General features: G+C 56.1%; 7 protein-coding genes across 7 annotated transcripts; 5 read left to right on the top strand and 2 right to left on the bottom strand.

Annotated features, from left to right (window-relative positions):
* Positions 1 to 1,942: 1,942 nt before the first annotated feature.
* On the top strand, positions 1,943 to 4,115 carry J7T55_006874 (dual specificity phosphatase; the record flags this gene model as incomplete). Its single annotated transcript, XM_053133469.1, has 2 exons — positions 1,943 to 3,725; positions 3,790 to 4,115. The coding sequence occupies 2 exons, from the start codon at positions 1,943 to 1,945 to the stop codon at positions 4,113 to 4,115; spliced, it is 2,109 nt and encodes a 702-aa protein (XP_053001634.1).
* Positions 4,116 to 5,030: 915 nt separating this feature from the next.
* On the bottom strand, positions 5,031 to 6,766 carry J7T55_006873 (autophagy-like protein 18; the record flags this gene model as incomplete). The annotated part of the gene is made up of 4 exons (XM_053133458.1): positions 5,031 to 5,076; positions 5,216 to 6,381; positions 6,437 to 6,591; positions 6,706 to 6,766. 4 exons carry the CDS (start codon positions 6,764 to 6,766, stop codon positions 5,031 to 5,033), a joined length of 1,428 nt encoding a protein of 475 aa, XP_053001633.1.
* A 1,044-nt stretch (positions 6,767 to 7,810) lies between these two features.
* J7T55_006872 (leucine carboxyl methyltransferase) lies at positions 7,811 to 12,013 on the top strand (the record flags this gene model as incomplete). Its single annotated transcript, XM_053133447.1, has 10 exons — positions 7,811 to 7,897; positions 8,018 to 8,238; positions 8,497 to 8,873; positions 8,935 to 9,006; positions 9,203 to 9,230; positions 9,285 to 10,161; positions 10,211 to 10,544; positions 10,793 to 11,028; positions 11,093 to 11,359; positions 11,534 to 12,013. 10 exons carry the CDS (start codon positions 7,811 to 7,813, stop codon positions 12,011 to 12,013), a joined length of 2,979 nt encoding a protein of 992 aa, XP_053001632.1.
* A 1,096-nt stretch (positions 12,014 to 13,109) lies between these two features.
* On the top strand, positions 13,110 to 13,856 carry J7T55_006871 (uncharacterized protein; the record flags this gene model as incomplete). The annotated part of the gene is made up of 1 exon (XM_053133435.1): positions 13,110 to 13,856. One exon carries the CDS (start codon positions 13,110 to 13,112, stop codon positions 13,854 to 13,856), a length of 747 nt encoding a protein of 248 aa, XP_053001631.1.
* Positions 13,857 to 14,755: 899 nt separating this feature from the next.
* On the bottom strand, positions 14,756 to 16,678 carry J7T55_006870 (uncharacterized protein; the record flags this gene model as incomplete). The annotated part of the gene is made up of 2 exons (XM_053133424.1): positions 14,756 to 16,400; positions 16,518 to 16,678. The coding sequence occupies 2 exons, from the start codon at positions 16,676 to 16,678 to the stop codon at positions 14,756 to 14,758; spliced, it is 1,806 nt and encodes a 601-aa protein (XP_053001630.1).
* A 2,079-nt stretch (positions 16,679 to 18,757) lies between these two features.
* Positions 18,758 to 20,853, top strand: J7T55_006869 (FAD binding domain-containing protein; the record flags this gene model as incomplete). The annotated part of the gene is made up of 4 exons (XM_053133413.1): positions 18,758 to 18,806; positions 18,868 to 19,490; positions 19,542 to 19,838; positions 19,894 to 20,853. The coding sequence occupies 4 exons, from the start codon at positions 18,758 to 18,760 to the stop codon at positions 20,851 to 20,853; spliced, it is 1,929 nt and encodes a 642-aa protein (XP_053001629.1).
* A 2,043-nt stretch (positions 20,854 to 22,896) lies between these two features.
* Positions 22,897 to 25,368, top strand: J7T55_006868 (sentrin sumo-specific protease; the record flags this gene model as incomplete). Its single annotated transcript, XM_053133402.1, has 1 exon — positions 22,897 to 25,368. One exon carries the CDS (start codon positions 22,897 to 22,899, stop codon positions 25,366 to 25,368), a length of 2,472 nt encoding a protein of 823 aa, XP_053001628.1.
* Between the last annotated feature and the right edge of the window lie 341 nt (positions 25,369 to 25,709).

Raw genomic sequence — 25,709 nt, 5'->3', positions numbered from 1 at the left:
GCATCTCTTTAGTCACCATTTACCATGCCATCATTAGATCCAGTACTGTGGGTAGTATAGCGTACAAGTGTTTATCGACCAAGACTAACTAGGTGACTACCTACCTAGTTACCCAGCGTGCCCAGGTAGGTATCGACCCTGAGTATGGTTGTTCATTCCCCGTCGTCCCGTCCCGTCTCGAGCTCGAGTGGGCCAGTATGCGGCCTGGCAGTCTGGCAGTCTGGCAGTCTAGGGGCTGGACTGTTGAGCCAAAGGAAAGGAAAGTAAACTAAACCAAACCACACTAGATGTGTTTTGTGTTGATTCTGTGGGTGTTAGTGCAGAGTCAGACAGACACTCTGACACTCAAGTCGCCTTGTGGGGAATGCAGGTGAACCCTTGAAGCGCACAGGTCACCGTTTATTTGCCGGGGTCTCCCATCCTGAGCCGCCCCTCACCCCCCCACCCGTTATCTCCAGGCCCATTGGGACCCGTTTTCCCCAGATTCCCAGATTGATTGACTGATTGATCGAACGGTGGAATTCAAGACTAAGACTGCCATGGGCTGCCAGGCTGCTGGTAGAGGGGGATGCAGACTGCAGGTGCATTGACTGGACTGACGAACCCATCCTGACTGATTGTATCGTCTCGTATCATCTCTCCTCTTCTCGTCTCATCTTGTCTTGTCCTATTTCTCTCTCGACGTCCGTGGATCGCCTTATCATGAGCCAGCCAGGCCACTGGAATGCCTCGCCCCTCCCGTGCCACCCTGCCTTCCCATTGGCAGCCTCAAGGGTCCAGCGACCAGCCATGCATGCCCAGGCCACCCAGGCCACCCAGGTGCATGCATAATCAGCATCTTGGGGCCGTCCCCTCAGGCCCTAGACCCTTTTCTGCCAGCCGACTGTTACACTAGTGGCCTGGCACCGTGGGTACCGTCGCCAACGTGCTCTGGTCTACGCAGGCCCGGGACGAATACTACCAGCCCAAGGGAAGGAGGGGAGGGGAGGGGGGGAGAGGAAGAGGGAGCATCGACACATCAGTCAACAGACCTTACGTTCCCTCGGTCAGTCAGTCAGTCAATCAGTCGATCAGTGTAATAATCCATCCCGTCTATCCAAACATCAATCAATTCAATTCAATTATCCAATCAATCAATCAATCAATCAATCAATCTGTCAAGCTGTCCAGCAATCAACCAAGTCTGTTGGTGGTTAGCCGCCAAGGTCTGGTCCTGTCTGCTCTGATCTGGTCTGGTCTGATCTGGTCTGCACCTGCACTGCATTGTCCTCCCCCTCTCCCTGCCCAGCCCGCATGCCTTCTACCCTCCTGAAACTTCAACATACTCTAGTATAGTCTGCTCCTCCTGCCTACTCCGCATCTTTGCCTTGTCCCGCCCTGCCCCGTCCGTCCTGCCCTGCCCTGCCCTGCCCTGCGTCCGCGTTCTGATCCTGATCTTCGCTCCTCACTCCTGACTTGCATCTTGCATCTCATATCTCGCATCTCGCTCCTCGCCCCTCGCTGCTGAGTCCTCGCTCCACGTGCCGTGCAACAGCCTCCACTGCTTCGACGCTGTCTGGTCACAATTCCTGCCCCCGCCCATCGGCCTGTGCCCGATGAATATCATGACTACCTAGTCTAGGTAGCCCTTCCAGCTTCCTGGCCCGTGTCGCACCCACCCGCCTTCGATCTAGACCTGGCCTTTCGTCCTGGCCCCGCTCAGCAGCAGTAGCAGCAGCAGCAGCAGCAGCAGCAGCAGCCTTCGTCCTCGTCCTCGCCGTCCTCGCCCTTGGCTGCCTGATCTCGCGCCTGTTGGAAGGCGAACTCCCAAGACCACTCTCAACGTCCACCACGTCGCTCTCCTCAGACCCTCGCCAGGCTCGTGGACGACACTGGGTGCCTCTGTCCTGTGCTGTCCTGTGCTGCCCTGTGCTGCCTCCTGGAGTGATAGAAGAAGAGGAGGATGGCCACCATTGCCCTCCCTCGACCCCTGCCGCCCCACCGCTCGTCTTCATCCACCATCGCCTCGCTGGCATCGCCATTGACCATCGACACTCTCAACCCACAGCCCGAGCAATGCCCGCCCGCCGTCCCTAACAAGCACATACCTGTGTGCCCGCCCGGCCCCGTGCCCCGCCAGGAACCCAGCACCCCACCCCCCTCCCCGGGCAAGCACGATGACTGTGCCCAGTCCCTCCTCCACCCCCCGACCCACTTCGTCCGCCTTGAGTCAGGCCCTCTTACCCTGTATGAGCTGTCCGTCGCCGACGTTGCCCTGGCCCTCGACTACGCCTCCCGCCAGCCCCTGCCCGAGCCTTCGCAGGTCTTCCCCTGGTTCCACGGCCTGCACCCCCTCAACCACCTGCAGCAGTCCTTCTTCACTGCTCGGAGCCGGTCCCTGAGGAGGACTCCTTTCTGCCTGCGAGGTATCACTGTCGTCAAGGCCGATGGCGACCTGGCTGTCTCGCGCCTCAAGGGCGCCATATCTCCCCACGAGTTCCTGCACTGCTCGTCCTCCTCGCCCGAGTTCCACGATGTGGACCCCAAGGAGGGCTTCTCCGTGAGGAACTTCCAGATCCAGGCCGCCAAATCTGCCATGACCTCGGACATCATCGTCTACGGCGACGACCCCTTGGCCACCAGGAAGATGGCATGCGACATTGCTGCAGCCCAGCTCAGGTGGCGCGAGAGGCACGAGGCCCAGGGCCACCCCATCCCTGCCTATAACACTTTTGTCTGCGTGAGCCCCTTCGAAGACTTCGAGGAAAATCACCCGGAGCTGGTGGCAGTCGACTCGGCTGGTCTTCTGACGGGAAACGTCATCGACTTCGTCCATCAGGAGCGCAAGGAGATGTTTGCCATGACCAAGCCCACCGCCATCTCCCACAATGTCTGGATGGGCCCCACCCTCGATCGGGGCTCCGATGAGGACAAGTCGTTTGACATACAGATTGAGTGCAGTGACATGGGCCGCCTTCACCCGGCCGCCCTCCAGGCCATTGCCGAGGGCTCTGCCGCCGGGGCGGGACAGCATTGCCTCGACTTCCCTTCCTCGGGCAGCATCCTGCCATCTTCGTGGTCCCATGCCGAAGCTGATGGCATCATCGAGACGTGCAAGTGGATTTATCACCTGGCCCACGGAACCTACCCAGCGACAGCTGGAAACGACGAGGACCAAGACACCGACATGGTCGGAGAAGCGCCGCCATCCCCATACCAGGTGCCTCCGCAGAAGGTCCTGATTCACTGCGGGGACGGGTACACTGAGTCCACCATGCTCGGCATCGCTTACTACAGCTACAGCACCGGGCGTCCTGTCCCGGATGCGTGGCTGAATCTGCACACCACACTCGGACGCAACTTTTTCGCTTATCCCGCTGACGTCTCCCTGCTCACGGCTATCGCTCCCCGCCTATTATCTCAGTCGCCTGCTCTCACCGACAGAACCCCGGCTGAAATACAATCCCTAGCTGCAGAAGAGCCCGAATGGCTACCCGGAATCGACGGCTCATTCCCGAGTCGTGTGCTGGACTACATGTACCTGGGCAATCTTGGTCACGCCAACAATCCCGATCTGCTGAAGGCCTTGGGGATCAAACAGATCCTCAGCGTTGGGGAAACGACCATGTGGCGGGACGGCGAGTTGGAGAAGTGGGGAGCCGAGAACGTCTGTCTAGTTCAGGGCGTCCAGGACAATGGAATAGACCCCCTGACAGAGGAGTTTGAAAGATGCCTCGAGTTCATCGGTAAGAAGCTTATGGTTCCCATGACGCGAGCCGCAAGGGCCAGCTGACAGGAGCATTACTACAGACCAAGGCCGAAGAAATGGAACAGCAACACTTGTACATTGCAGAGTCGGGGTTTCTCGCAGCGCAACCATCTGTATCGCCGAGGTGATGCGAGCAATGGATCTCTCGTTTCCTCGGGCGTACTGCTTTGTTCGGGCGCGACGGCTGAATGTCATCATCCAGCCGCATCTGAGGTTCGCCTACGAGCTGCTTAAGTGGGAGGAGACACTACAACGGAGGAAAAACACGAGCAAAGAAGCCCCCGCACGCTTGAGCATCAAGCGGGAGCTAGAATGGGCGGAGATTGCGAGGGAAATCGCTTTAATGAACAGGCCGTACGCTAGATGAGGCAAGGTTCTGAGCAACATAGCATGACAGCAACCAGATTTTGGACACGATTTTGACGATTTACGAAGGAAACTGGGAGAGAATTTCACTATATTCGCTTTGAAAGCACACAGACGGCTCGGGATCATGGTTTCTTTTTATTCCTCCGGTATTCCTCACCTTTACCCTCATTCTCTCTTTTGACCTCTCTCTCTCTCTGTGTGTGTGTGTGTGTCTGTCTTTGTCTCTGTGGATTGTGGCAAGGTCGGCCGCACTCATACTTGCGTCCACGGGAAGGTCCGGCGGGCGCGGCGCGATGTGGGCGAATGAAGCGGCTGGACTCTGTCCATGTGTGCTATGAAAGCCATCGTTAAGGGATGTCCGGACGGCAATGACCAAAAACAATATCAACACTGGCTTTTTCGGCGGATCTTGGATGGCATTGGAATACATGGGCGCCGGTGTATATCATAGTATCATCTCGTTCACAATGTTGGACGATCTTTCTAGCGTCTGAACTGCGGTCACTGAGGGTGATTCACATTGAAGATTTACTATGCGCCATCCTTCGTAACCGACACTGCATTACGCAACCACACGCCCGGTTATCAATCTCTTATTTGGTGACTGACTGCCGTACACGCTGGACTGATGGGTTAGTGTAGTGCACCGGACGATACAATAATGATCAGATTATTCCTTGCCGCAACCACCGCCAAGTGCGCTGGTAATGTATAGAGCGTCGCAGATTGGTGAGGGAGTATCTTGAAAACAATGACCTTGAGAAACGCCTTTGTCCCACCGCCATGCCTACGACGCCGGCCCCAGAAAGTTCGAAGGGAGCCCTTGCTGGATGCCATGTAAAAACAGGTCGAAAATCGTGTCGAATGCATCAGGCAGATGCTGCCGCGTCATTAGAAATCGCTGCGCAAAGTTTCACGGGTTGAAGGACGCATCCAACTTGTCGTCCCCCTCGAGTACCCTACACCAAGGCCAAAAATGTCAGCGCTGTAACAACTGATCTCTCAGCACGTGTGAGAGAAACCCTTCACACTGTGTTTACACCACATGGCATGCTGCCAGGTAGGACGAGGCGGGGAGGGCGGGAATTGGCAACATACGAGAATTGGCGCACAAGGTATCCCTCGCCGCCGTGTTCCATGTCGATATTGAAAACATAGAACCCGCCATCACTAGTTACGACCATAACCTGTGGACTGCTGCTGCTCATTGCCACAACACTCCGCAAGGGCCCGTTGGGGAACATGAGACCTGCAGGCCCGGTGTTTGCTGGCGCCTTATTGGGAGATGTGGCCGAAGATACCTTGGGCAACTTGATATAGGCAAAATCTCGCAGAGGTTCCCACATCTCTGTCACGGTTTGCGGGAGATATGATCCAACGACGCCAGCTACACTACGGCCCATCAGCTGTGACGACCGCCGCAGCATGCTGCTAAATGAGCCGCTTTGCCGCCGATTAGCTGGGTTGCTAGTACTGCTTGATCCGTTGTTGGCAGGGGATCCGGCGAGTTCTGCAGCTTCGCTGCGCGGCGACCCTGTTGTACTTCCAGGCGAGTCGTTCCCACTGTCGTAGCTGCGAGACCGCGACCGAGACCACCGATCTGCACGAGGCGACGGCGTCTGTTCAGCTGCTCCAGCAGCGATCCCAGGTCCGGTTGCACCGGCAGCGCCCTGCGGGCCTGGACTGGATAGCCTGAAAATGTGAACAGTGTCAGATGTCGAAGACACACAGAGCAAGGTAGAGCTCAGGTTGAACGACATGCTGTAGATTGTGGACGGGTAGGTGCCACGGCGGAACTGGTATAGCTTCTGGCCCCGAGGTATCGAGAAAACACGGATGATCGTGCCTGTCTCGGATGCGGTCGCCAACAAAGTACCATCGCTGTTGAGAGCAATGCAAGAAAGGGGCGAGCGGTGAGCCTCGATGACGTTTACGGCCTTCAACGTTATCGTGTCAAAAATCAAAACCTCGCCCGAGGTGGGAGGCACATAGGTGGATAGAGGAGGGGCGTGTGCCGGGCGCCTTTCACTCGTGTCTTCCCTAGGCTTCGGTAGTGGGTAGGCGATGTAGCAGTTTTCAGACGAGGGTGAGAGCGCGCATATGGCGGTCGGGTTCGGAGAGGTTGTGATGACATAGAGCAAGGTCATGTTGGCGATGTCGTACAAATATATCTCCTCCTCGAGAATGACGGCCAGTCGGCGGCGGTTCAGGCGGACGGCAAGGACGGCAGAACGGAAAGTAAGCTCGCATATCACGGAAGCCCTCTAGGGGATGATCAGCCAGACTTGTCGCATGGAGACGAGGAAAGGACCCAAGCACCTTGGTGTTTTGGATGATGAGATGTCGGGGAGACAAGACCAGAGCGACCAGGGAGGTGGAGAAGAGCATCTCGATGATGGAGACATTGCCGTCGTCGCTACTGAAGATCTTGGAGAAGGGGTCGGTATGGTAGATTCGGAAGCCTTTCGAGGTGCCTGCGTCGAGGAGAGTCAGCTATGAGTTGGTCGCCATGCCTTGGGCTTGCGGGTCGAAGCCAGACAGCAGGGCAGCACATGAACGCAACAGGCAACCGGCAAGGGGGCACTGACCGACAGCCAGGCAGCTGTGATCCTGGTTGAAGGTGATGAAGTTGAGGTTTGCGGTGGACATTTTTGCATTGGATTGCGAGAGGCGAAAGACTGTATTGAGTCGAGGCGAAGTAAGGATGGGGACCGTTCAGGACCGAGACCAGGACCAGGATCGAGACCACGACATGCCGGCCCCAGAGCTGGTGGGTCGGCGCAGGTGAAGCGGGAGGTGGTTTCTGAGCTTCCGAAGGAGACAGCGGTGTTGGAGATTCAGGGAGGACCTCGGTGAGCGTGTGAAAGAGAGGCAGAGTCTCAAGAGTCGCAACGGCAGGAGGAGGGCTTCCTGTTGTTGAGGAAGAAGAGCTTGGCCGAGGTCGACGGGGGCCTGGTTTAGCAACGATAAGCAGCTGGCTCAACTCGGTAAGGAAATGATGGGGGTTTTGTTGCGATGAGCCTTAGCCTGCGAGAGAGAAAAAAGGAGCCCAAAGGAAGAGGCCAAGTAGGCGAGGAGGTGTGGAGGAGGGGAGGTGAGGTAGTGAGGAGCTGCCGCGGTCGACGGTCACGACGACGGTGAGAGACGGGAGCCCAGGCGCACCTGACCCTTGCACCCTGACCTGAGCTGTAAGTACCTCTAGGTGTGGTGTCCGCAGCTCTGTGGCATTTCCAATGTACTGCGGTACCTCGAGAGAGGTACCCTTGGAAGGGGTAGCTCCAGAAGCTTGGGCCAAGCGGGGCTCAGGCAATGAGAAGGTACCGCGTACCGGCGCCGTTCGAAAAGTACATCCATGCCGTCTGCAGGTCTGTATATCTGGGGAGGTTCAAAGAGCAACACCCAGTGCACGAGTTTGTTCTATGGGAGCGGAGTCCATGCAGCAAGACATAGGTAGTCTTTAAGTAAAAATGTAATTTATGGGTGGTGGCCATCCAGGAAGTGTCCCAAGTTACCCTGGGTACCTCAATTTCTCGTTATCCGGATGCCCAAGTGCCTGGCCTACCAGCACTGCTTGTATTTTTTTTTTCTTCTCCCGAACTACCCACCCGCCTTCTCAGTCCAGAGTCACAAATATTCTGATGGGCTACACATGTAACCAGCAGTATCTTTTTCATCTACTTTCCACTCGTCGCCATGGGTGTCCGCATAGACAAGGGCCGCTCATCGGCAACTAGTCTGCTTCTTCCGAAGGCGACTGCTCAGGATGACCTCGTGATGGGTGTCAGTTACCTATCCCCTGCACCCTGCCTTCTTGCTTGGCCACTACCTTGGTCCCTACCTCTGTCTCGCGCCTCGCGATCCTATGGGTGTCCGCATGGCTGACTGCGCTGTTCACTCCAGACCAACAATAGCAGCATCGTCTCAAAACGAAGTGTCGAGCGTCTCTACTATCCAGACGAGCCACACTTTTTCCGCTTCTTCGTCAAGAAATTCCAGCGCAGAGCCCCGCTCATCAACAGGGGCTACCATCTGAGGCTTCACGTCATTGACGTGACCTTGCGTAACTTTCTCAAACAGCCTTCTGAAAAGACAAAGGTCATTGTGAATCTAGGGTGTGGGAGGTGCGTGCTTTCCCTTCTGCCGTCTGGCTCCATCCGTCACCTCACAGTCGAAATTGCACACTGGGATATGCCGTCGACTGCCTGTCGGGCCTCTGCGATATATACAGAGCCCTGAGCCCATGTCAGATGCTCTGAGGCCAGCTGCTCGGGCTTGATCATGCCCGACCGAGCAGGGGCGTGCGGCTGGTAGGCGATGGATGGTGCTGGTCATCACTTCCTCGCCTTCCTCCTTCTCCCGAACACTAATGGTAGCCTTAGTGATGTTGTTCCGTGGCAGTGCTGGACTCGCTATCCGGAGCACTGCAGTCAATCTCAGGCCGTCTTTGTCGATGTAGACTTTCCCGACCTGGCCCTGAGGAAGCGTCAGGTCATCCTTGCGACCCCGGAGCTTGAGTCACGGCTGTCAGGGGTTCAGGCTGAGCAAGATGAGGCTCACCCAAACATGTTGCTGCGGAGTGACCGGTATCACCTTGTAGGCTGCGACCTCCGCCAAAGCATGGCGCTGCAGCAAGTCTTGAACCTGATCGTCGACCCCAAGGAGTGCATCTTCCTTTTCCTTGCTGAGGTCTCCATCACCTATATGGAAACAGACTCTGCCGACTCTCTGATACAGTGGGCGAGCAGCCTCGGTCAAGGTAAGACTGCCAAATCACTAGTGTTCGCGGCTTGTTCGTGCTCCTGCTGATCATTGTCCAGCTGAATTCTGCCTCCTTGAGCAGATCTTTCCCGATGGGCCTGGCCATCCTTTTGCTCGTACAATGATGGATCGTAAGTGCTACCGCATCATTGAGCCTGGCCTCCAAGTTTCTGCCTCATGGGCTTTTTTGTCGCGGCAAAGGAGACTTCAGCGAGTAAAGCCTCCTGGTCCCACGGCATCAAGCAATGCCCCCACCCCCCACCCCCAACTTTCTTTTCTTCCTCCTCAGCTTAAAAAAACGAGTTTGATTAATTTGACGTGGATTAGATTTCAACAAACTCTCAACGCCCATAAAGTCAGTGACTACCTATCCAGATTTACGGACCCAATGCTCGCGGTTTGAGGACAGAGGCTGGTCAAGCGTCCGGGCTCAATCTTTATGGTCGGCTTGGAATGATAATTATTTCCTGTCTATGGACGACCGGCAGAAGCTCGATGAAATTGAGCCGTTTGACGAGTGGGAAGAGTTTTGCCTTTTCGCCAGCCACTATCTCATTTTGCACGCCGCAAATTACGGCAAAAAGGGCACGAGCTCCTGTCTACCCGACACCTCTTCTGACATTCCGAGTGCCGAATCTTCTACCACCTACAAGCCGCTCACCGGCCAGCAAGGCCTTCGTCGATTTGGCGCAGCCATGCTGGCGAGCGATGCTTTTGGAAGAGCATCCATCTTGAACTTCATGGGGCTTGGCCATACCACCCGTGTTCCCTCGTATGACATCTACAAGCTTCATGGCTCCGGCGGCGACATCAAAGTGAATCCCGAAGGGCCTCCCAGTCGTATGTGCCACTCACTAACGAATCTTGGTATACACGGCACTCTTCTTGTTGGAGGGCGCAACTCCCCTTCTCGGGCCAAGAATGATTGCTGGCTGTTCAAGAAGGATTCGCATCATTGGGAGCGCATTCAAGACCTGCCAATCCCACTCTATCGTCATGCTGTATGCAGCCTCTCGGGCTCTTCCGTTGTCCTGCTGATTGGAGGGAAGTCAGAGGCGACAGGTGTCTCCAGTGCGGTCATGGTATTTAACCCGGATAAGGGTTGGCAGGAGTGCGAAGTTCATGGCTCACTTATCCCCACATCGGTCTTCGGCGCCATGCTCACCTGCTCTGGACGTGAGCAAGAGAACATCCTGATATTCCATGGCTTTCTCATTGGCGGGATTTCGGATGGTATCATCCAAAATCAGATCTTGGCCTGGGATCTACTTCTCCATGATCACAAGGTAGGTTGGACATGCCACAGCAGCATAGTGATGTATCTGACACAGACAGGCCCCATCAATCACCTTCACGCTGGCTGAGACAGACGATACCTCGTCCGCACTCCTAGCTCGCTTCGGTGCCACTTGCATCCAACAAGAGGACTCTTTGATTGTTTTGGGTGGCGTTGGCCATATGGGGGTAATCCCTCAGAGGCAGGAAATACTAATGTGCACTACGACAGGCTCGAAGATACATGTTTCGACGGCTGTTCCCTTATCAGATGCTGAAAACGGCCAGGTGATCCCGAGGCCGCTAATCGTGGGATCATCTGTCGTGTGCCCCCGGAATGGGCAGATCGTTATCCTTGGCGGTGGTGCGACGTGTTTCTCGATGGGATCGTTCTGTACGTGAAACTATTTCCTCGTTTCATTGACCGCGTTCTGGCGCGGGAACCGTCGTCACTCAGGCTTGCCCATCCGGAGTTGCCAAAAGACGCATCTCCCGGCTGAGCCGTTTAGTTCTGCTTCATTATAACTCCCAATGACTTGTACTGATATGATGTTTTATTAAAAGGGACCAGAGGCTCCTATACCCTGTCAATCGGTACTCTAAGCCATGGCATACGATCGCGGCCCCGGCCGCCGCCTACAGGCTGGGAATTCTCGGGCTATGGCGAATTTGCATCGCCGCCATCAAACCCACCAGGTAGTGAATTGGACAAGCCAGCTGAAGTCAGGCCCATCCCACGTGTCAACGCCGCCTCAAGGGAATCTTTTGAGGACATTGTTCGCCAAGGGACACCTGTCGTGATAGAAGGATTGGACCTTGGCGCTTGCCGTAGCAAGTGGACACTAGACTATCTTGCGAAACAGGTGGGATCGCGCAAGGTGAGTGGAGTACTCGAGGTCGCGACAGCCTGACACTACTGACGCGAAAACGGCATGCGTCCAGGTTGTGGTACACGAGTGCGACGTTCAAACCATGGACTTTAAGGCAAAAAACTTCCGCTATACCTCGATGACGTTTGGTGAATTTGCCAGAGGGATTCAAAACGGCGCACGCCTCTACTTGAGAGCTTTATCAGCCGACGCCCCTTCCGACAGACCCGCAAACCTGGCCCACGACTTCCCTTCGCTGGCTGCTGATTTTAGGCTTCCCGAGGCACTGAGCATGTGCTCAGATAATTTGCACAGTTCAATATTACGGGTCTCAGGCCAGGTGAGCCCCCCCCCCCCGACACTTCTCCACATGTCCCAGAACATCTCCCTGCCCCATCGACACTCTCATCCTCTGAATTTGCTATTGCACCTCCTGTAAATGGCATAAATGGTCCACTATCTTTGTATGGTCCTCACGAGCTAGACCTGATTGCTAACCCCACGCGTTGGATAGCTGGATATGTGGCTACATTATGATGTCCAGGCAAATGTCTACTGCCAAATCAGCGGCTCGAAGAGGATGCTTCTCTTCCCGCCCTCAGACGTAGTTGGCATGTCCTTTGCGCCAGGTTCTTCAAGTTCCAGCGTCGATGTGTTTAGCTGCCTCAACTCCCCGACTCTTCGCGGCACTCATCCGTGGGAGGCAAACCTTAACGAGGGCGATGTCCTGTTTCTGCCGCCACTCTGGCTGCATACAGCCACACCTACTAGCAACGTCAGCATCGCGGTGAATGTCTTCTTTCGCAATCTCGACCGTGGCTACTCCATTGGGCGAGACGTGTATGGAAACAGAGACCTCGCGGCTTACGAGAAGGGTCGCCAGGAGATTGCTCGCATTTCGAAGTCGTTCGATACTGTTCCCGTGGATGCCAGGCAGTTTTACATGCTCAGACTTGCCGAAGAGCTCGCTGAAGCGGCCCGAAGTGACAAGTAGGGCCCGTCACGAGGCTGCAACGTAGACCAGAGGCGACGCCTTGGCGGTACACGGCATCGTGTCAGACCCAACCTCGCCTCGCAAGTGTCGAGTATCCGCTTGTGTGCAGCGAATGACCGGCATTGATTCAGTGCTTGTCCAGGCTGCAGACCCGGAGGATAACATCACATGAGATAATGCCATAGACACGGCCGAGTCCACGACGCTGGGGACTGGCTAACACAATAGCTACAGGACAGTGGCACCAGCAGGATGACAATGGCAAGATGAGGGCAGAGGGCGCCAGAAGGCTGCTGTCCGAGGGACCCTGCAAACAGGCATGGCACAGGAGACAAAGTCGAGCCGCAAGGGTTTGATAGAGGACTCAGCGTAAGGCAACAAGTAAGGACGACGATGCCAAGCATGACGCTGGATCAGGGAAGAAAGGCCGACCGGGCGGTTGATTGGTTCACTCAAGAAACGTCATCGTAGAACATGTTTGCCAGAGGAGGCAATTCGCCTAGAGTGCTGCAGGTGACCAACGTGCAGCGGTGGTAGGAATCCCTGGTTCGCATGGCACGCCTGCTGCGATGCTACCCTATCTGCTTGTAGTCTATCTGTCTATTTGCAAGGTAGTCTACATTGCAGTGTTTGCCCAGGTGCAGTGCGACTAGGTAGGACGGGGGGCCCTTGGCCACTCACACCCACATTCACACTCAGGCTCACGCTCACGTTCACACCAGGCTCGCGCTCACTCTCTCTCTGTGTGCCGGCAAGCATGAGCATGCAGCTGACAGCCTCACAGCCTGCTAGTCTAGTCACCAAGTGACCACATCCATCCATCTCATCTCGAGGCTCTCTCTGTCTGTCTCTGTCTCTGTCTCTGTCTCTGTCTCTGTCTGTCTCTCTCCTGCCCTGCCCTGCCCTGGTCCGTTTCCCTTGTCGGTCTCCCATCCCCCCGTTTCCCATTCCCCATCCCCCAACCTCCATCACTTATCCGGCAGCTGTCAACCTAAACTCCATCCCACTCACCCCCATCTATCTCATCGTAACTGTCCGTCCGCTCTGCCCCTCGTCTTGGGCCGCCTGACCGCCACGGCACGCCTATCTTATCACTATGCCCGCTTACTACGGTGATGATGATACCCGGCCGCGCGCCACTGCGGCCCTCTCTCCAGACTACTACTACTCAGGCGGAGCGCCAGGGCCCTATGCAACCGGCGCGATTCCCGTGCCATCTAATGCCCGGCTGCAATATCAGCCCCAATCCCCTTTCTATACGCACCCAGCCCCTAATGCTTCCGTCCCGAGTCTCCACCGTGATGCCTCGCCCTACCGTCGCCGTCCCCGGTCGCTCCCGCCTCCTGTGCGACCCAAGAGCCGCCGTGGTGATCGGGACCTGTCGCCTCCCGGAGCTGACAAAGGCCCGCGCGGTCCTGTACAAGAGGCACGCCACCTGATCAACCATACCTTTTCCAATTCCAACTCCGGCCTGGGCATGGGCGTCCTCGGCGCACTCGCCGGTGGTCTAATTGCCCACGAGGCCACCGGGGCCAAGCCGACGTCGCGGAGCCACGGCCGTCGCCGCACCGACCACAAGTCGCCGCTGCTCCCCACCATTGTTGGCGCCGCTGTCGCTGGCCTGGCCGCAAACGCCTTTGAGAAGAAGATGGAGGTCGCCAAGGTCAGGAACGCCGAGAAGGAAGCAGCCTGGGAAAGAAAGTGGGGCAGACGCTCCGGTGCAGACGCACGCGACGACCTTGAGGAGGACAGGGGCCGGAGGAGGAGCCGCCGGAGGTCCAGTGGGATATACTATGATGATCACGCCTTAGATGGGGATTTCTATCGGCGGCCTGCACGATGAAGCCAGGCATCAGACAGGCAGCGCAAGCCTGGGTCCACGTGCTGGCCTCGGCAGCGGCTCGAAAGTTGCTGAGCCGATTTGGCTGGACTGTACAAGAGCAAGTGGACATGCTCATCTACTTGTAGTACCTCCAGCTTCTCGTGCTCTCGGGGGTTGCGTTTTAGCAACTTGACATTCGGCGCTAGCTACGAAGTTGTCATTTCACATTCAGTATACACAGTTAGTGTCTTGCTCTGTTTGCAACACGGCTTGCCTCGAAAGGTATCGAGACATTGCGGTTTGATCGCATTCCTGTGTTGTAGGACCTAGACTGAAGTGACTTCGGGAGAGTACAAATTGCCTCCGTCTCGGCCAATGCCGGTGTCGCTGCGCGACCAACGGCGCTAAAGAAATGTGACACTTCTACCTGATCAGGAACAAAACTAATGTACAAAGTTGTATCATGAGTATTACCTGTCTTGCTGATTAAAAATCGCAAAGACGTATCATATTTACCAACTGGTTTGCTGAGTAAACACGGCGAAGACCTCAACAGCGTGCTCGAATGCAACAATATCCATGCTCGCAGCCAATTACAACCTAGAGACCATCGAGGTACACCAGGCAAAGCCTTGGACCGAGTCGCAAGTTGATCACCGTGGGCTGTGATGTTCCGGCTGTGCGCAAAGAAACAGTATTAGCCACAGGCGGGATGAGCGCCTCGAGCACCAAGGAACCTGTCCAGAATCCAAAAGCTCCAGCAGATGATCTGTACAGACCATTGGCGTCACTCCCCCAGCATTTTTCTCAAAGAGTGAGAACTTGGAGCGAAGAGGAGGCCCAACGGCAAGCCAGTTTTGCTGTTAAGCAAGGACTCAATCAAGAAACAGTCTCTGCCCTTGCTGAGTGTCAGCGCCGGCTCAGCCACTGCCGCGTGAGTTCTGATCTTCCGGGTCTATCTGCCGCGAGCGAGCCGGCTCGGCCGTGCCGCCCTCATTCTGGTGCTGTCGAAAGTTCTGCTCTCGTTCCAAGATGACCTTGAAAAACTGGATCACCTCGGCCAGCTGGATCTGCTGCTGCTCACAGCAGCCAACGAGGTTGAACAGAGACTGGGCGTCGAGGAGCTGCTTGGCGATGACCGTGTCGGGCTGACAGAATGTGCGGATGCGCATGGCGCGAGCGTCAACCCGCGTCATGTCAAGCACTCCGTTCACCGCCGCGATGAGGCCAGCGCGCTTGCCGTAGAAGCGAAAGTCCTGGCTGTGCAAGAGAATCAGGTCCAGCTGCGTCTCGAGGTCGTATCGAAAGCCGATGACCTTGGGGCGTCCGCGCTGCTGCCAGCCGTCCACAATCTTCTTGTACTTGTCAGCCTCGAGGCGGCCCGCGTTGAACTGGCTGCTGATGTAACCGTCGAGAGCGGTGGTCAGTAAAAACTCGAGCTCGCAGTAGAGAAGACTCTGCTCCCGGGGGTCCAGGGAGACCGTGAGGCGGGAGCCACGCTTGTCTTTCTCGCGCGGCTTGCGGGTGGCCGAGGACGTGATGTCCTTGGCAGAGGTAGTCATTTCCTTGGCCATCTTCCTGAGGCTGTCGAGGAACCCGCCCTTTTTCTGAGGCGTCGCTTTAGGAACGGGGTTTGGGTCGGAGATATGCTGGTCATTGGAGGCATCAGTGGTACGCTCGAGCCAGCCACGTGCTCCGACAAGCTGCTTCCGGATGGGCTTGGCCTGGACTGATAGGTAGTCAGAAAGAGGGGAGTAGGTGCGCTGGGGACGGGCGGCCTCGTCTGATTGAAGCTCACGCAGATCGCCCGTGGTGGCGGTCTTCTGCAAGCCACGATGGGGTGAGGAGCGATGGACCGGAGAGCTGTCATACTTGGCCCGGTCGAGCGAGGGAGACGGATTCCGGGTGCTGTAGGGTTGAAGAACGCTACGGTCGCTGTCAAGATCCTTGCGAACCCTAAGAGGGCTGATGTAGGACGGGCGGGCCTGTCCCACGTCGTCTTCAGAATAGTACGAGGAGGTAATGGAGATGCTGTCAGCTTCGCGACGAGGGCTGGTCAACTTGGGCACACGCCGGAGAGGTGGGGTCACGGGCGGGTTGACGGCGGCATACTGAGATCGAGGGTGGTGCGGGCCTTCGACGACGACAGCCTGCTTGGACACGAAACCATACTGGCGAGCTGACTCGACATCGACCGGGGTGAGACGCAGCTGTCCTCTGCGGTCGGCCAGGTTTATGTCATCGTCGATCAAAGAGCGTGACATAGCTCCAACTTTGTCTGGAGATTCGAAGCGCTTCCCAGGGGAGCGAGAGCGAGAAGGGAGGGCTCTGGACGAGAACGATTCATTGGCCGCGTCATCTTGGCGAACGAAGCGACGACTGCGGTGGCTGTCACTGCCAGACGTGCGGGCCCGCATGGGCGAGGCGTCTCTGTCTTTGTCTCGAGACCCTCGTGATCCCGTGCTGTTGTGATGGGGCGATATGCCAATCTGGATCATCTCGGTCGCGTCCGAACCGTTCTGGCGGCGGCGAGGTCTCTTGCCAGGCGATTCATGGCCCGGGAGGCTGCAAGTATCGTGTCAGTCATCATCTCATGTCGGCGACTAGAGGCAAGAGAAGGAGGGGAGAGGCCTAAGGGCAAGTGGCGGGGCTGCAGTCGGGGGGTTGCTCGAAGATACCTACGAGGAAGCAAGCCGATCCATTTGTGAGTCGGTGAGGTTCAGGTGGATGTGGACGCCGACGTCAGCGCGTTGGCGGCTAGGTGAAGCAGCGCGACTAGAGGGGCCAGAGACGGGGATGAAGTTTCCCCGGATGGCGGTGGGTGCTTCTTCGGACAGATTCATGTGGTGATGGGAGCTGGTGGTGCAGGCTAGATGGAGCGCGATCTGGTCGAGACGAGGAGCGCTGCGATATGGCAAGCTGTTGGCAATGGGCTGGTGCCGCGCAGACCGCAGCTTCGAGTGCCTTGGTCGTCGGCTTGCCCAAATCCTAAGCCGGCCCTTGCTTTGGACGCTCCAACGTGAGGTGCAGCTGCGGCGGGGAAAGAAGAATTCTGGGTGGTGGTGCAAAAGTAAACAATCATTCCACCGCTATTCGATGGTTGCGACCAAGGCATAGTACAAGTGAATGCGCCTCCATCGGCATGGAACCATGGCGTAACTACGCGTCGCGACTCAATGGCCTCAACGGCCACCTCGGCAACCTTCCCATCTTTCTCGCTTGATGGCGCACCCACGCTCTACGCACCAGGCTCAGTTCTGAGGTCCAAATCTTCGGTCTATATCCCGAGGGCGCGTGCCGCACCTCGTTCATCAGCTGTCCTCTCCTCGGCCACCTCAGGTTGTTCGCTGTCCCAAGAGGACCTAGTCCCCCTGGCTTTACTCGGTGAGCAAGTCACCGAGCCATCCCTTGACAGTACGCCGACATGTCTGCTCCACCAAAATGTGCCATCAAACTCATCTGGAACCCAACAGCCCGACCCAGGCCTGCAACACCCAACACATCTCTTGGCAGCCTGACGCTTCTGGCATCGTGTGTTGCCGCACCCGAGACGATCGAGCGAATGGACACTATACTTGTCCCCAGAGCGCCGAAAGGTTGTGGAAGGTGGACGCAAGCGCACGCAAAATGACACTGCAAGTTGGCACAAACCGCTTGGTTTGTGAGTCAACAGTACTCTCCCCTTGAGAGAACGTACCGCGACGCCTTGCAGAGCCGCCCTGGGAAACCAAATGGCCAGCAACCTTCGGCTTGAGCGTAGATGTGCACGGCAAGGCGCAAGAATAGACCATTGCACTCGTCAGGTATGCGCCGCATAAGCTGCTGCTGCTGCTCAGTGGTTATGCCCAGCAGACATATCCACATCAACGCCAAGAGCCCGGGTCGGGATCTGACGCCAATTCCACCTCGGACAACGGTAATGGAGCGAAGTCGCGAACGGCTTGGCCAGAAAAAGGCAAGCCCTTGATGCTTTGCTTATTCCTGTCTCTGATGGTGGAACCCATGGTGCTGGGCAGCCGGGCAGCCAGCCAGTCCGGCCGGCTGTAGACGAGAGAACTTGAGGCTGAGGCCGAGACTGCGACCGAGGATCGAGTCTGACGTTTCTCCGCATTCCTTGGCGGGCCGTCGCAGGCCTGGAGTATTGGCCAGCGGTCCCACTCTTTCCTTCCCGTCCTCTTCAGCCGCGCTGTGGACTTCCCCGCTATTTTATTACCGAGTTGGCTTTCCGGGTCCTGGATCGGGAGTCATGGCCTCCTCGCATCCGACTCCTGCTGCCACGCAGCAGCCCGGCCTGGATACCGCTGCCAGCCATCCGACAAGATCTGACAAGCTCCTCGTGGTGTTCGTCTTCTGGGCCTTCCAACAAGCATGCCATCCCATCCCCGCGGGATCCGATTGGTTGTCGCGGGCTACAGTGCCTCCATTCCTCAATCTCACGCCTTCATGTCCGTCGCGCGTGGTGGAGGCGGTTTTCTGGGCTGGAGCTGCTACGATGCCGTTAGTGACAGCCGCGCCGGTGGGCGCCGGGGATAGGGCTAGCTCGCCTCCTTTCTTGGGAGAGCTATGACGCGGGTCGCCTTGCCGAACTGTCTTGCCGTTGAGCAATAAAGTCTGCCAGTGTCCACTGTAACCATTCCTTCTGCTTCCTGGGCGACCATTCCCTATCTACTGCATCATAAAGTGCTATATCCACAGGTGAGGACGGCTCGCGCTTCGGTATTCAGGCACTCACGTACGCAACACCACTTCGATTCAACCTTAAATACTCATCGGTACCTATAAGATTTTGGCTGGAACACGCCGATTCTTCATAAACTCCACTTTGCCCTCACAACACTAAGAGGTCGCCTCTGCCCAACATCGCAAACCCCACTTGTTCCCTAGGTCTTAAAGTCAGCCCCGTTCCTGGTGCAAGAGAAGCCATGGAGACGCAACCAGCGAAGCAGGCGTCCGAGCCGTTTTATGACATCGGTACGGAAACAGTGCACCGTGAGAGCCATGAAAGCCTTCGCTAATCACTGATGTGTTGCAGTCATCGTCGGAGCCGGGCCTGTGGGGCTCATGCTCTCGACGTGCCTGGCAAGATGGGGTTATAAGATCAAGCACATCGACAATCGAGCAGAACCAACACCAACAGGCCGTGCCGATGGTATACAGCCACGTTCTTTGGACCTGCTCCGGAATATGGGTCTCAAGTCCGCGATCATGGCGCACAAGCCAGCGAGGGTCTACGAAGTAGCATTCTGGGACCCTCCACGGAATGGAAAGGGTATTGCCCGGACAGGAACTTGGGCCAGTTGTCCCAGCTTCATCGATGCGAGGTACCCCTTCACCACACTACTACACCAGGGCCTCATCGAGCGCGTTTTCATTGCCGACCTGGAGAAGAACAAAACACAGGTGCAGCGACCGTGGACAATCAAGGGATTCAGCGTCGATGAGAAGACCAACCCCGAGTACCCTGTAGAGGTCCAGCTAGAGCATGTGGACGGCACAATGAGTGAGAGTGTGCGGGCTAAGTACTTGTTTGGCGGTGAGGGCGCCAGGTCCTTTGTGCGTGATCAACTCAAGATAGGAATTACGCACAAGGACCCAATAGCCCACGTATGGGGCGTTATGGATGGCGTTGTCAAGACCGACTTCCCGGACATCAAGGTGAGGCCTTGTCCAGCGAATGTGTATTTCTCGAGATGACTGACGCGTCAGAAGATGAAATGCACAATACACTCCGAGCACGGCTCAATTATGGTTATCCCGCGTGAGGCCAACATGGTGCGCCTGTACATTCAAATTGCGTCCTCGACAGATCCAGATTGGAACCCACGCAAGACAGCGACTGCCGCCGAGGTCCAGGAATCAGCCAAGAAAATACTGCAACCGTACTCCATAGAATGGGAAAGTGTCGAGTGGTATTCTGTGTACCCTATCGGCCAGGGGATATCTGATCGGTACACATTGGACCACCGTGTGTTCCTCGGCGGAGACGCTTGTCACACACACAGCGTGAGTTGACTCCGTGTCGTGAACTTTTGCTTGTTGCTGACAAAAACTTTTGCAGCCCAAGGCTGGCCAGGGCATGAATACCGCCTTTCTCGACGCGCAGAACCTTGCCTGGAAGATCCATGCAGTCGAGGGTGGTTTCGCGGATCGGGGAATCCTCAAGACATACGAGCCGGAGCGCAAGGAGGTTGCGGAGACACTACTGTCATTTGACAACCGGTATGCAAAGTTGTTCTCGGCACGGCCGCCGCCTGCAAGCACGGTGGAGGCCGCGTCCGAGAGTGCCAACAGCAATTCATTTGAGGAAAGCGAATTTGTCAAGACATTCAAGGAATCCTGCGAATTCACCAGTGGGTACGGAGTTGCATACGGGCCCAATGCGCTCAACTGGTCGTCCGAGCACCCGGTGCAATCGTCGCTGGTCCACCCCACGGGCACCAAACTGAGGACGGGGAGGCTTTTGATCAACGCTGATGTGACGCGTGTCGTCGACGCCAACGTGGTGCACCTGGAACAAGAAATCCCGCTCAATGGTTCATTCCGCATTTTTGTATTTGCAGGCAAGCCCTCTGTCACAACTAAAGCGCTGGAGGATTTCGCGAGCAATCTCAGCCGTCGGGGCTCTTTCTACACAGCGTACCAGCGCCCGGACATGCAGAGTGTGTCTCATCACGAGCAAGACAACCCCCACAGCTTGTTCTTCACCATCTGTACGGTGTTCGCCAGCCCTCGCAGCAGCATCGAGATCAGTCGCGACACACCCGAGCTCCTGGCACGCTACCGGGACCACATCTACGCGGACGATCGGTGGGATCGACGTGTGCCGGATGCCAAGGCGGCTGCGCACGCCAAGATGGGGCTGGACGAGGAAAGAGGTGGCGTTGTCGTGGTGCGGCCTGACGGGTACGTTGGCATCGTGGTGTCACTCGTGGAGGGCAGCGGGACGGTGGACGCCCTAAACCAGTATTTTGGGTCCTTCTGTACTAAACAGTTGGGTGGTGCGGTGTCTCAGCTATAAGTGGGTTTGTTGCCATCTTGCTTATTTTTGTCTTTTGGACGTCTGTGCATATTAGATAGACTTTTGAAGCCAGCTTCTATTTTTCACTTGAATTTTGACATATGTGATAAGTCTCATCGCATCTCTTCATTGCGATGAAGCATGGCACAGTTGTGACTGCCTCGGATTTCCTCGAATTCCTGGCAGAATCCCGGGTCCTGGTTTGTGAGGTCTGGTGCGACTTGAAACCAACATGCGAGCATTTACTCGGGGGTCTCATTGGCCTCCACGTCTACTTCACGGCAATACTTTCATTTAAGTGATTACGTAACCTTCATACTCGAGCATTTCCACCTCACTTTTGCTAACTCTCCACCGACCAGTACCTACTACACTCGCCCTTGACCTCATTGGTGCGTAAATGACTGCACTGTCTTTGGCAGCCGATTGAACCAGGGCAGACTGGGGCAATTCGCCACCAACATCACCACAAGCGCAGAGGGTTTTCTAATTGCTGCACAAATGATCAAATTGTCTTTAGTCGACTACCTTTAAATAGAAGCCATACTTGTGTAAGCAGGACGGTGCCAAAATGGGCACAAAATTAGGCGCCCCGACTCGAAGAGTCGGTCTGGACTCTGCACTGGGGTTGTGTATTGTTTTGTTTTGATAACTTTCACCTTTCGACTCTCAGTCCTGATACCATGACTATGAATATGTTTGTACTGAAACAAGCAGAAGCTGTACTGTGTCACTACAATTAACAATGCCACGTGAATTCATTGCTGTGCCAGTTCCCCGCGGGTCAGGTCTTGGCACGGCGTCTGCGGCGTCTGTGGCGTCTAGGCGGCTAAAACCCAGTCGGCGGAATCCTTTGAGAACAACTTCATGCTATCCTGCAGGGGCCTCCACCTGCCTTCATGATAGCACAAGCACCCCTGCTTTATTGCTACCGCCGGCAGGATACGCCTCTAAGGCCAAATATGAGGCGTCTGCTCCCTCATCTCTAGGCATTTTCCTGGTTCTTGAGAGCGTAGCGATTCTCCCGCGCATGTGACAAGCGAGTGTCTGCGGCCGCCCGACGTGATAATCAGGGACCCTGAGGTTGTTGGTCAAGGTGTGAGAGTCTGCTGGCTGGCGATGGGAACGACTGCCTCGGTATGTGGATCCTCAATGAAGAGAGAGAAAGAGCCCCCTTTGCCTCCTCCAAGCTGCGGACAAGATTGCAGCACATGTGCCTAGGGACCCAGTTCTGACTGTCAAACAAGGAGACCGCCATCGCCACCGCCTGTGCCGGTGCAAGTGCCAGTGCCAGCAAAAGTGAGAGTGGTATTGAAAACAAGAGTGCCGGCGAAAGTGCAGGTGGAAGTGCAGGTGGAAGTGCAGGTGAGAGCGCAGGCGGAAGTGCGACTGGAGACTCAACCGCCCTGCGCGGCGTCGAGGCCCAGCTTCGACCTATGGTACGTACCATGTGCCCTGGCTTCAGAGCCATCTATCGCTCTACATTCATGGGCGCGCGATCCCTTTGCACCTAGGCTGTCGTTGTCGGATCAACCCCAGACTGGCACTACCTGTCTGCCATGCGCGCGTTCGCCCTTGCGCCCCTGCCCAGTTTATCAGCACGCACCTGTCCCCTTCGCACCACTTTCCTCCTCCTCCCACAACGCCTGCTTCGCATCGCAACACAGCATCGCATCGCAACGCATCGCATCATAGCACCGCAGCTTACTTCATTGCATTGTAACGCATCTTGTTTTGGCGAACAGTCGAAACTTCCCATCACCCCATCAATCAATAAAATCAACCCCTCACACACAGCCTGCGCAATCGCGCCTGCTCCTTTCACCACATCGCATCGCGTCACAACATCGCGTCGCGAGCAGTCAAGACCTCCAATCACCGTCATCATTCACATCCATCCATTCATCAATCAGTCAATTGATCAATCAATTCACTCACCGCGATCGCGCCATCCCTAAACCCATCACTCTCCCAGTCGCCACAGTCGCGCCTGCTTCATTCAGACCCATCTTGCAACAACTTGCACCTTCCATCACTCACAAAATGTCGTTCCCACAGAAGCGCAAGGCTGAGGCCGAGCCCGATATTGAGGACGTCATCATGCGTGACGTCGCCAACGACGCCGCCGTTGAGCAAACCACCTACTTTTCGCGCTTCGTCAACTTTGGCGCCAACATTCGAAATGGCATCGTCGACGCCGTCAAGGGCGCCTGCACGCGTGCAGTCGGCTCCGTCTTCGCCCACGGCAATCGCCTCATGCACTCCATTGTCGAGGTTCGCCATTCAACTGCAGATGGCCTCTCCGTCAAGCGCTTCAAGCGCCTGCCCCTCAACCCCAAGAAGGCTGCCACCAAGGGCATTCTCAAGAACACCCTACCCGTCAACTACCTGAAAGCTCTCCCCAATGGCCAGTATTGTTGGACAAACAGGGTCAGGGAGCACCTCGGAGTCCAGAACCACCTTCTCGTTGACGCATTCTTCTCCAACCTCATGTCCATAGTCCGCGCAGAGAGGGTCGAAGACTACCTGGACATCGACTACGCCATCGACCCGCTAAATGTCCCCGACTTCGTCGTCGACAGGCTCCGGGCAAGCGGCAATGATCCAACACTTTCCATCTTGGTACACAACTACTACATCCACACCACTGACAAGCGCAACCCGCATGCCTTTGTTGACGCTGGCAAGACCTTCTTCGACAAGCTTAACAAGCTTGCTAAGATCTACCGACTTGTCTACAACGGGCAAGGCCGCGTCCCCTTCCTGAAAGACCTGGGCTTCGAGCCATACGACAATCTCGAGACTGACGACAAGAATGGCCTCCTCTCTCACAGAGAGAGACTGCACTACTATGAATGTGTTGTCTTCTTACAGTACATCCTCACCCAGCGTGCCGCCTTCAACCAGATGTGTCCAGTCCAGACCATCGCTGGTATAATCGTCGACTTTGATGCCCTCCACAAGGATGAGGCCCCTCCCAGCTATGTAGACTGGCCAGGAAAATACCAGCGTGTGCCTGGCGCCTTCCCTGGTGACGAGATGGACTCTCTCCTTTTTGACGACGTCGCCCTGAACGATTTTGAGCCAGCCCGACTCTATGACCACCTAAACCCGAGCCCCCGCAAATTCGAGACCTACGATACTCCTCCCCGCAACGCGATGCCAAAGAATCCCATCTACTTTGACCAAAGGGGTTTTCCGAAGCCGCGAAGGGGCGCTCTCAGGAATCGCCTACTCTTGGGTCGGCCCAAGAAGTCAGCTCGATTCAAGCAGTCGCCACAACATTGGTACATGCCATCGGACAATGAGCCGGTGAAGCGCGTGTATCCCGAGGGCACTCAGCCCCGCAAAGCCGAGACTCAAATATCTCCCAAATCAGAAAAGGAGTCTGTCGAAGACACCATACGACGGCTCAAAGAGAGAAATGGTTCGGTCTTCAGCATCTTGGATTCCCACAAGGGCGATAAGATAGTCTACAAGCAACACAAAACCCTAGACGAGTTGTTCGACGACGACCCCCTCGGCTTCGAGGGGACGAACCAGGACTTGGTGAAGCTCAGCCGTGAGAAGCGTGACGACTTCGACACCCGCAAGCAGCTGATAAATGAAGCTTTCTATCAGTTAGAGGCTGAACAGAGGGCCGAGGAAAGAAGAGTGGCCGAGGAGGCACAGCGGGCTGCCGAAGAAGCGCGCCGCCGGGCAGAGGAAGAGCGTCTTCGCGCTGAGGAGGAGGAGGTGAGACGCGTCGAAGAGGCTGGAGGGCTACGACAGCCACACAAACCCGTGGTGCCCTCACTCACCGATGAGTGGATTGCCAGGTCCCAGGGTACACTGCATGCCCGCCTCAATGCAGAGCTGGCCAAGACCCCTGAGGGAACTCCCCTCACCCGCAAGGACTTCGAAACCGTCGTCACCCCCAACCAGTGGCTCAACGATGAAATTGTTAATGGTACACTTCTTCACTTGGCCAACTACATCAACCAGAAGGCTGGTATTAAGAATACCCGCGTTCAGACCCCAAAGGTCCAGGTTTTCAACTCCTTCTTCGGCAAGAAGATCTATGATAACGGCGGCGAGGGCACCGAGCGCCAGATGCGACGTACAGGTATCCGAAAGGATACCTTCCTGGAGATCGAGGCGGTTCTCATACCTATCTGCCGCGGTGCTCACTGGACCCTCGTCGTAGTCCGCCCGAAGTACCGACAGGTACATCACTTCGATTCTCTCAATGGCGCTGGCAACTCCAACCTCACAGACAATGCGTTGAAGTGGGTCCGCATGGTCCTTGAGGACCGGTTTGTCCCGTCAGAATGGAATACCACGACCATCCCCTCACCCCGTCAGCACAACTTTGACGACTGCGGCGTACATACCGTCACCAACGGTATTTGTGTTGCCATGCACGTCGACCCCATGACTTACTCAGCAGACGACATGAACCAGCAGCGACTTCACATCGCCGCTGTCCTACTGAATGATGGCTTCAAGGGAGATTTGAGCCTGGACGACTTCTAAAGTTCTGCATATTTCGAGCGGGGCAGCATTTGGTGTTTTTTCTTCGAGACCTGATTCAGGGCGACGACCGGTGTTTAGCATCTTCGCAGCGGAAAATAGCCGCATTTTTTTTCCGAATTGGTTGTCTTGAGGACGGCGGTCAGTGGTTCTCAATTTGAAGCAGGACAACCTGCAGTGTTTGAACATGTTTTGAGTACGCGTGGAGACCAATGTTCTGCAACTTGAAGCAGGGCAGCTTGCAGTGTTTCTACATTGTTTTGAATTTGGACGGAAACCAATGTCCAGCGCTCTTAGAAAGCGCGACCACGAAAGTTCCTACGGGGGTTTGGAAAAAGGCAGTT

Source organism: Diaporthe amygdali, assembly GCF_026229845.1.
Source record: "Diaporthe amygdali strain CAA958 chromosome Unknown NODE_1_length_4327563_cov_65_473760, whole genome shotgun sequence".
Lineage (NCBI taxonomy): Eukaryota > Fungi > Ascomycota > Sordariomycetes > Diaporthales > Diaporthaceae > Diaporthe > Diaporthe amygdali.
The sequence above is the reverse complement of the archived record's forward strand: the minus strand, read 5'-3'. Positions and strand labels throughout refer to the sequence as shown.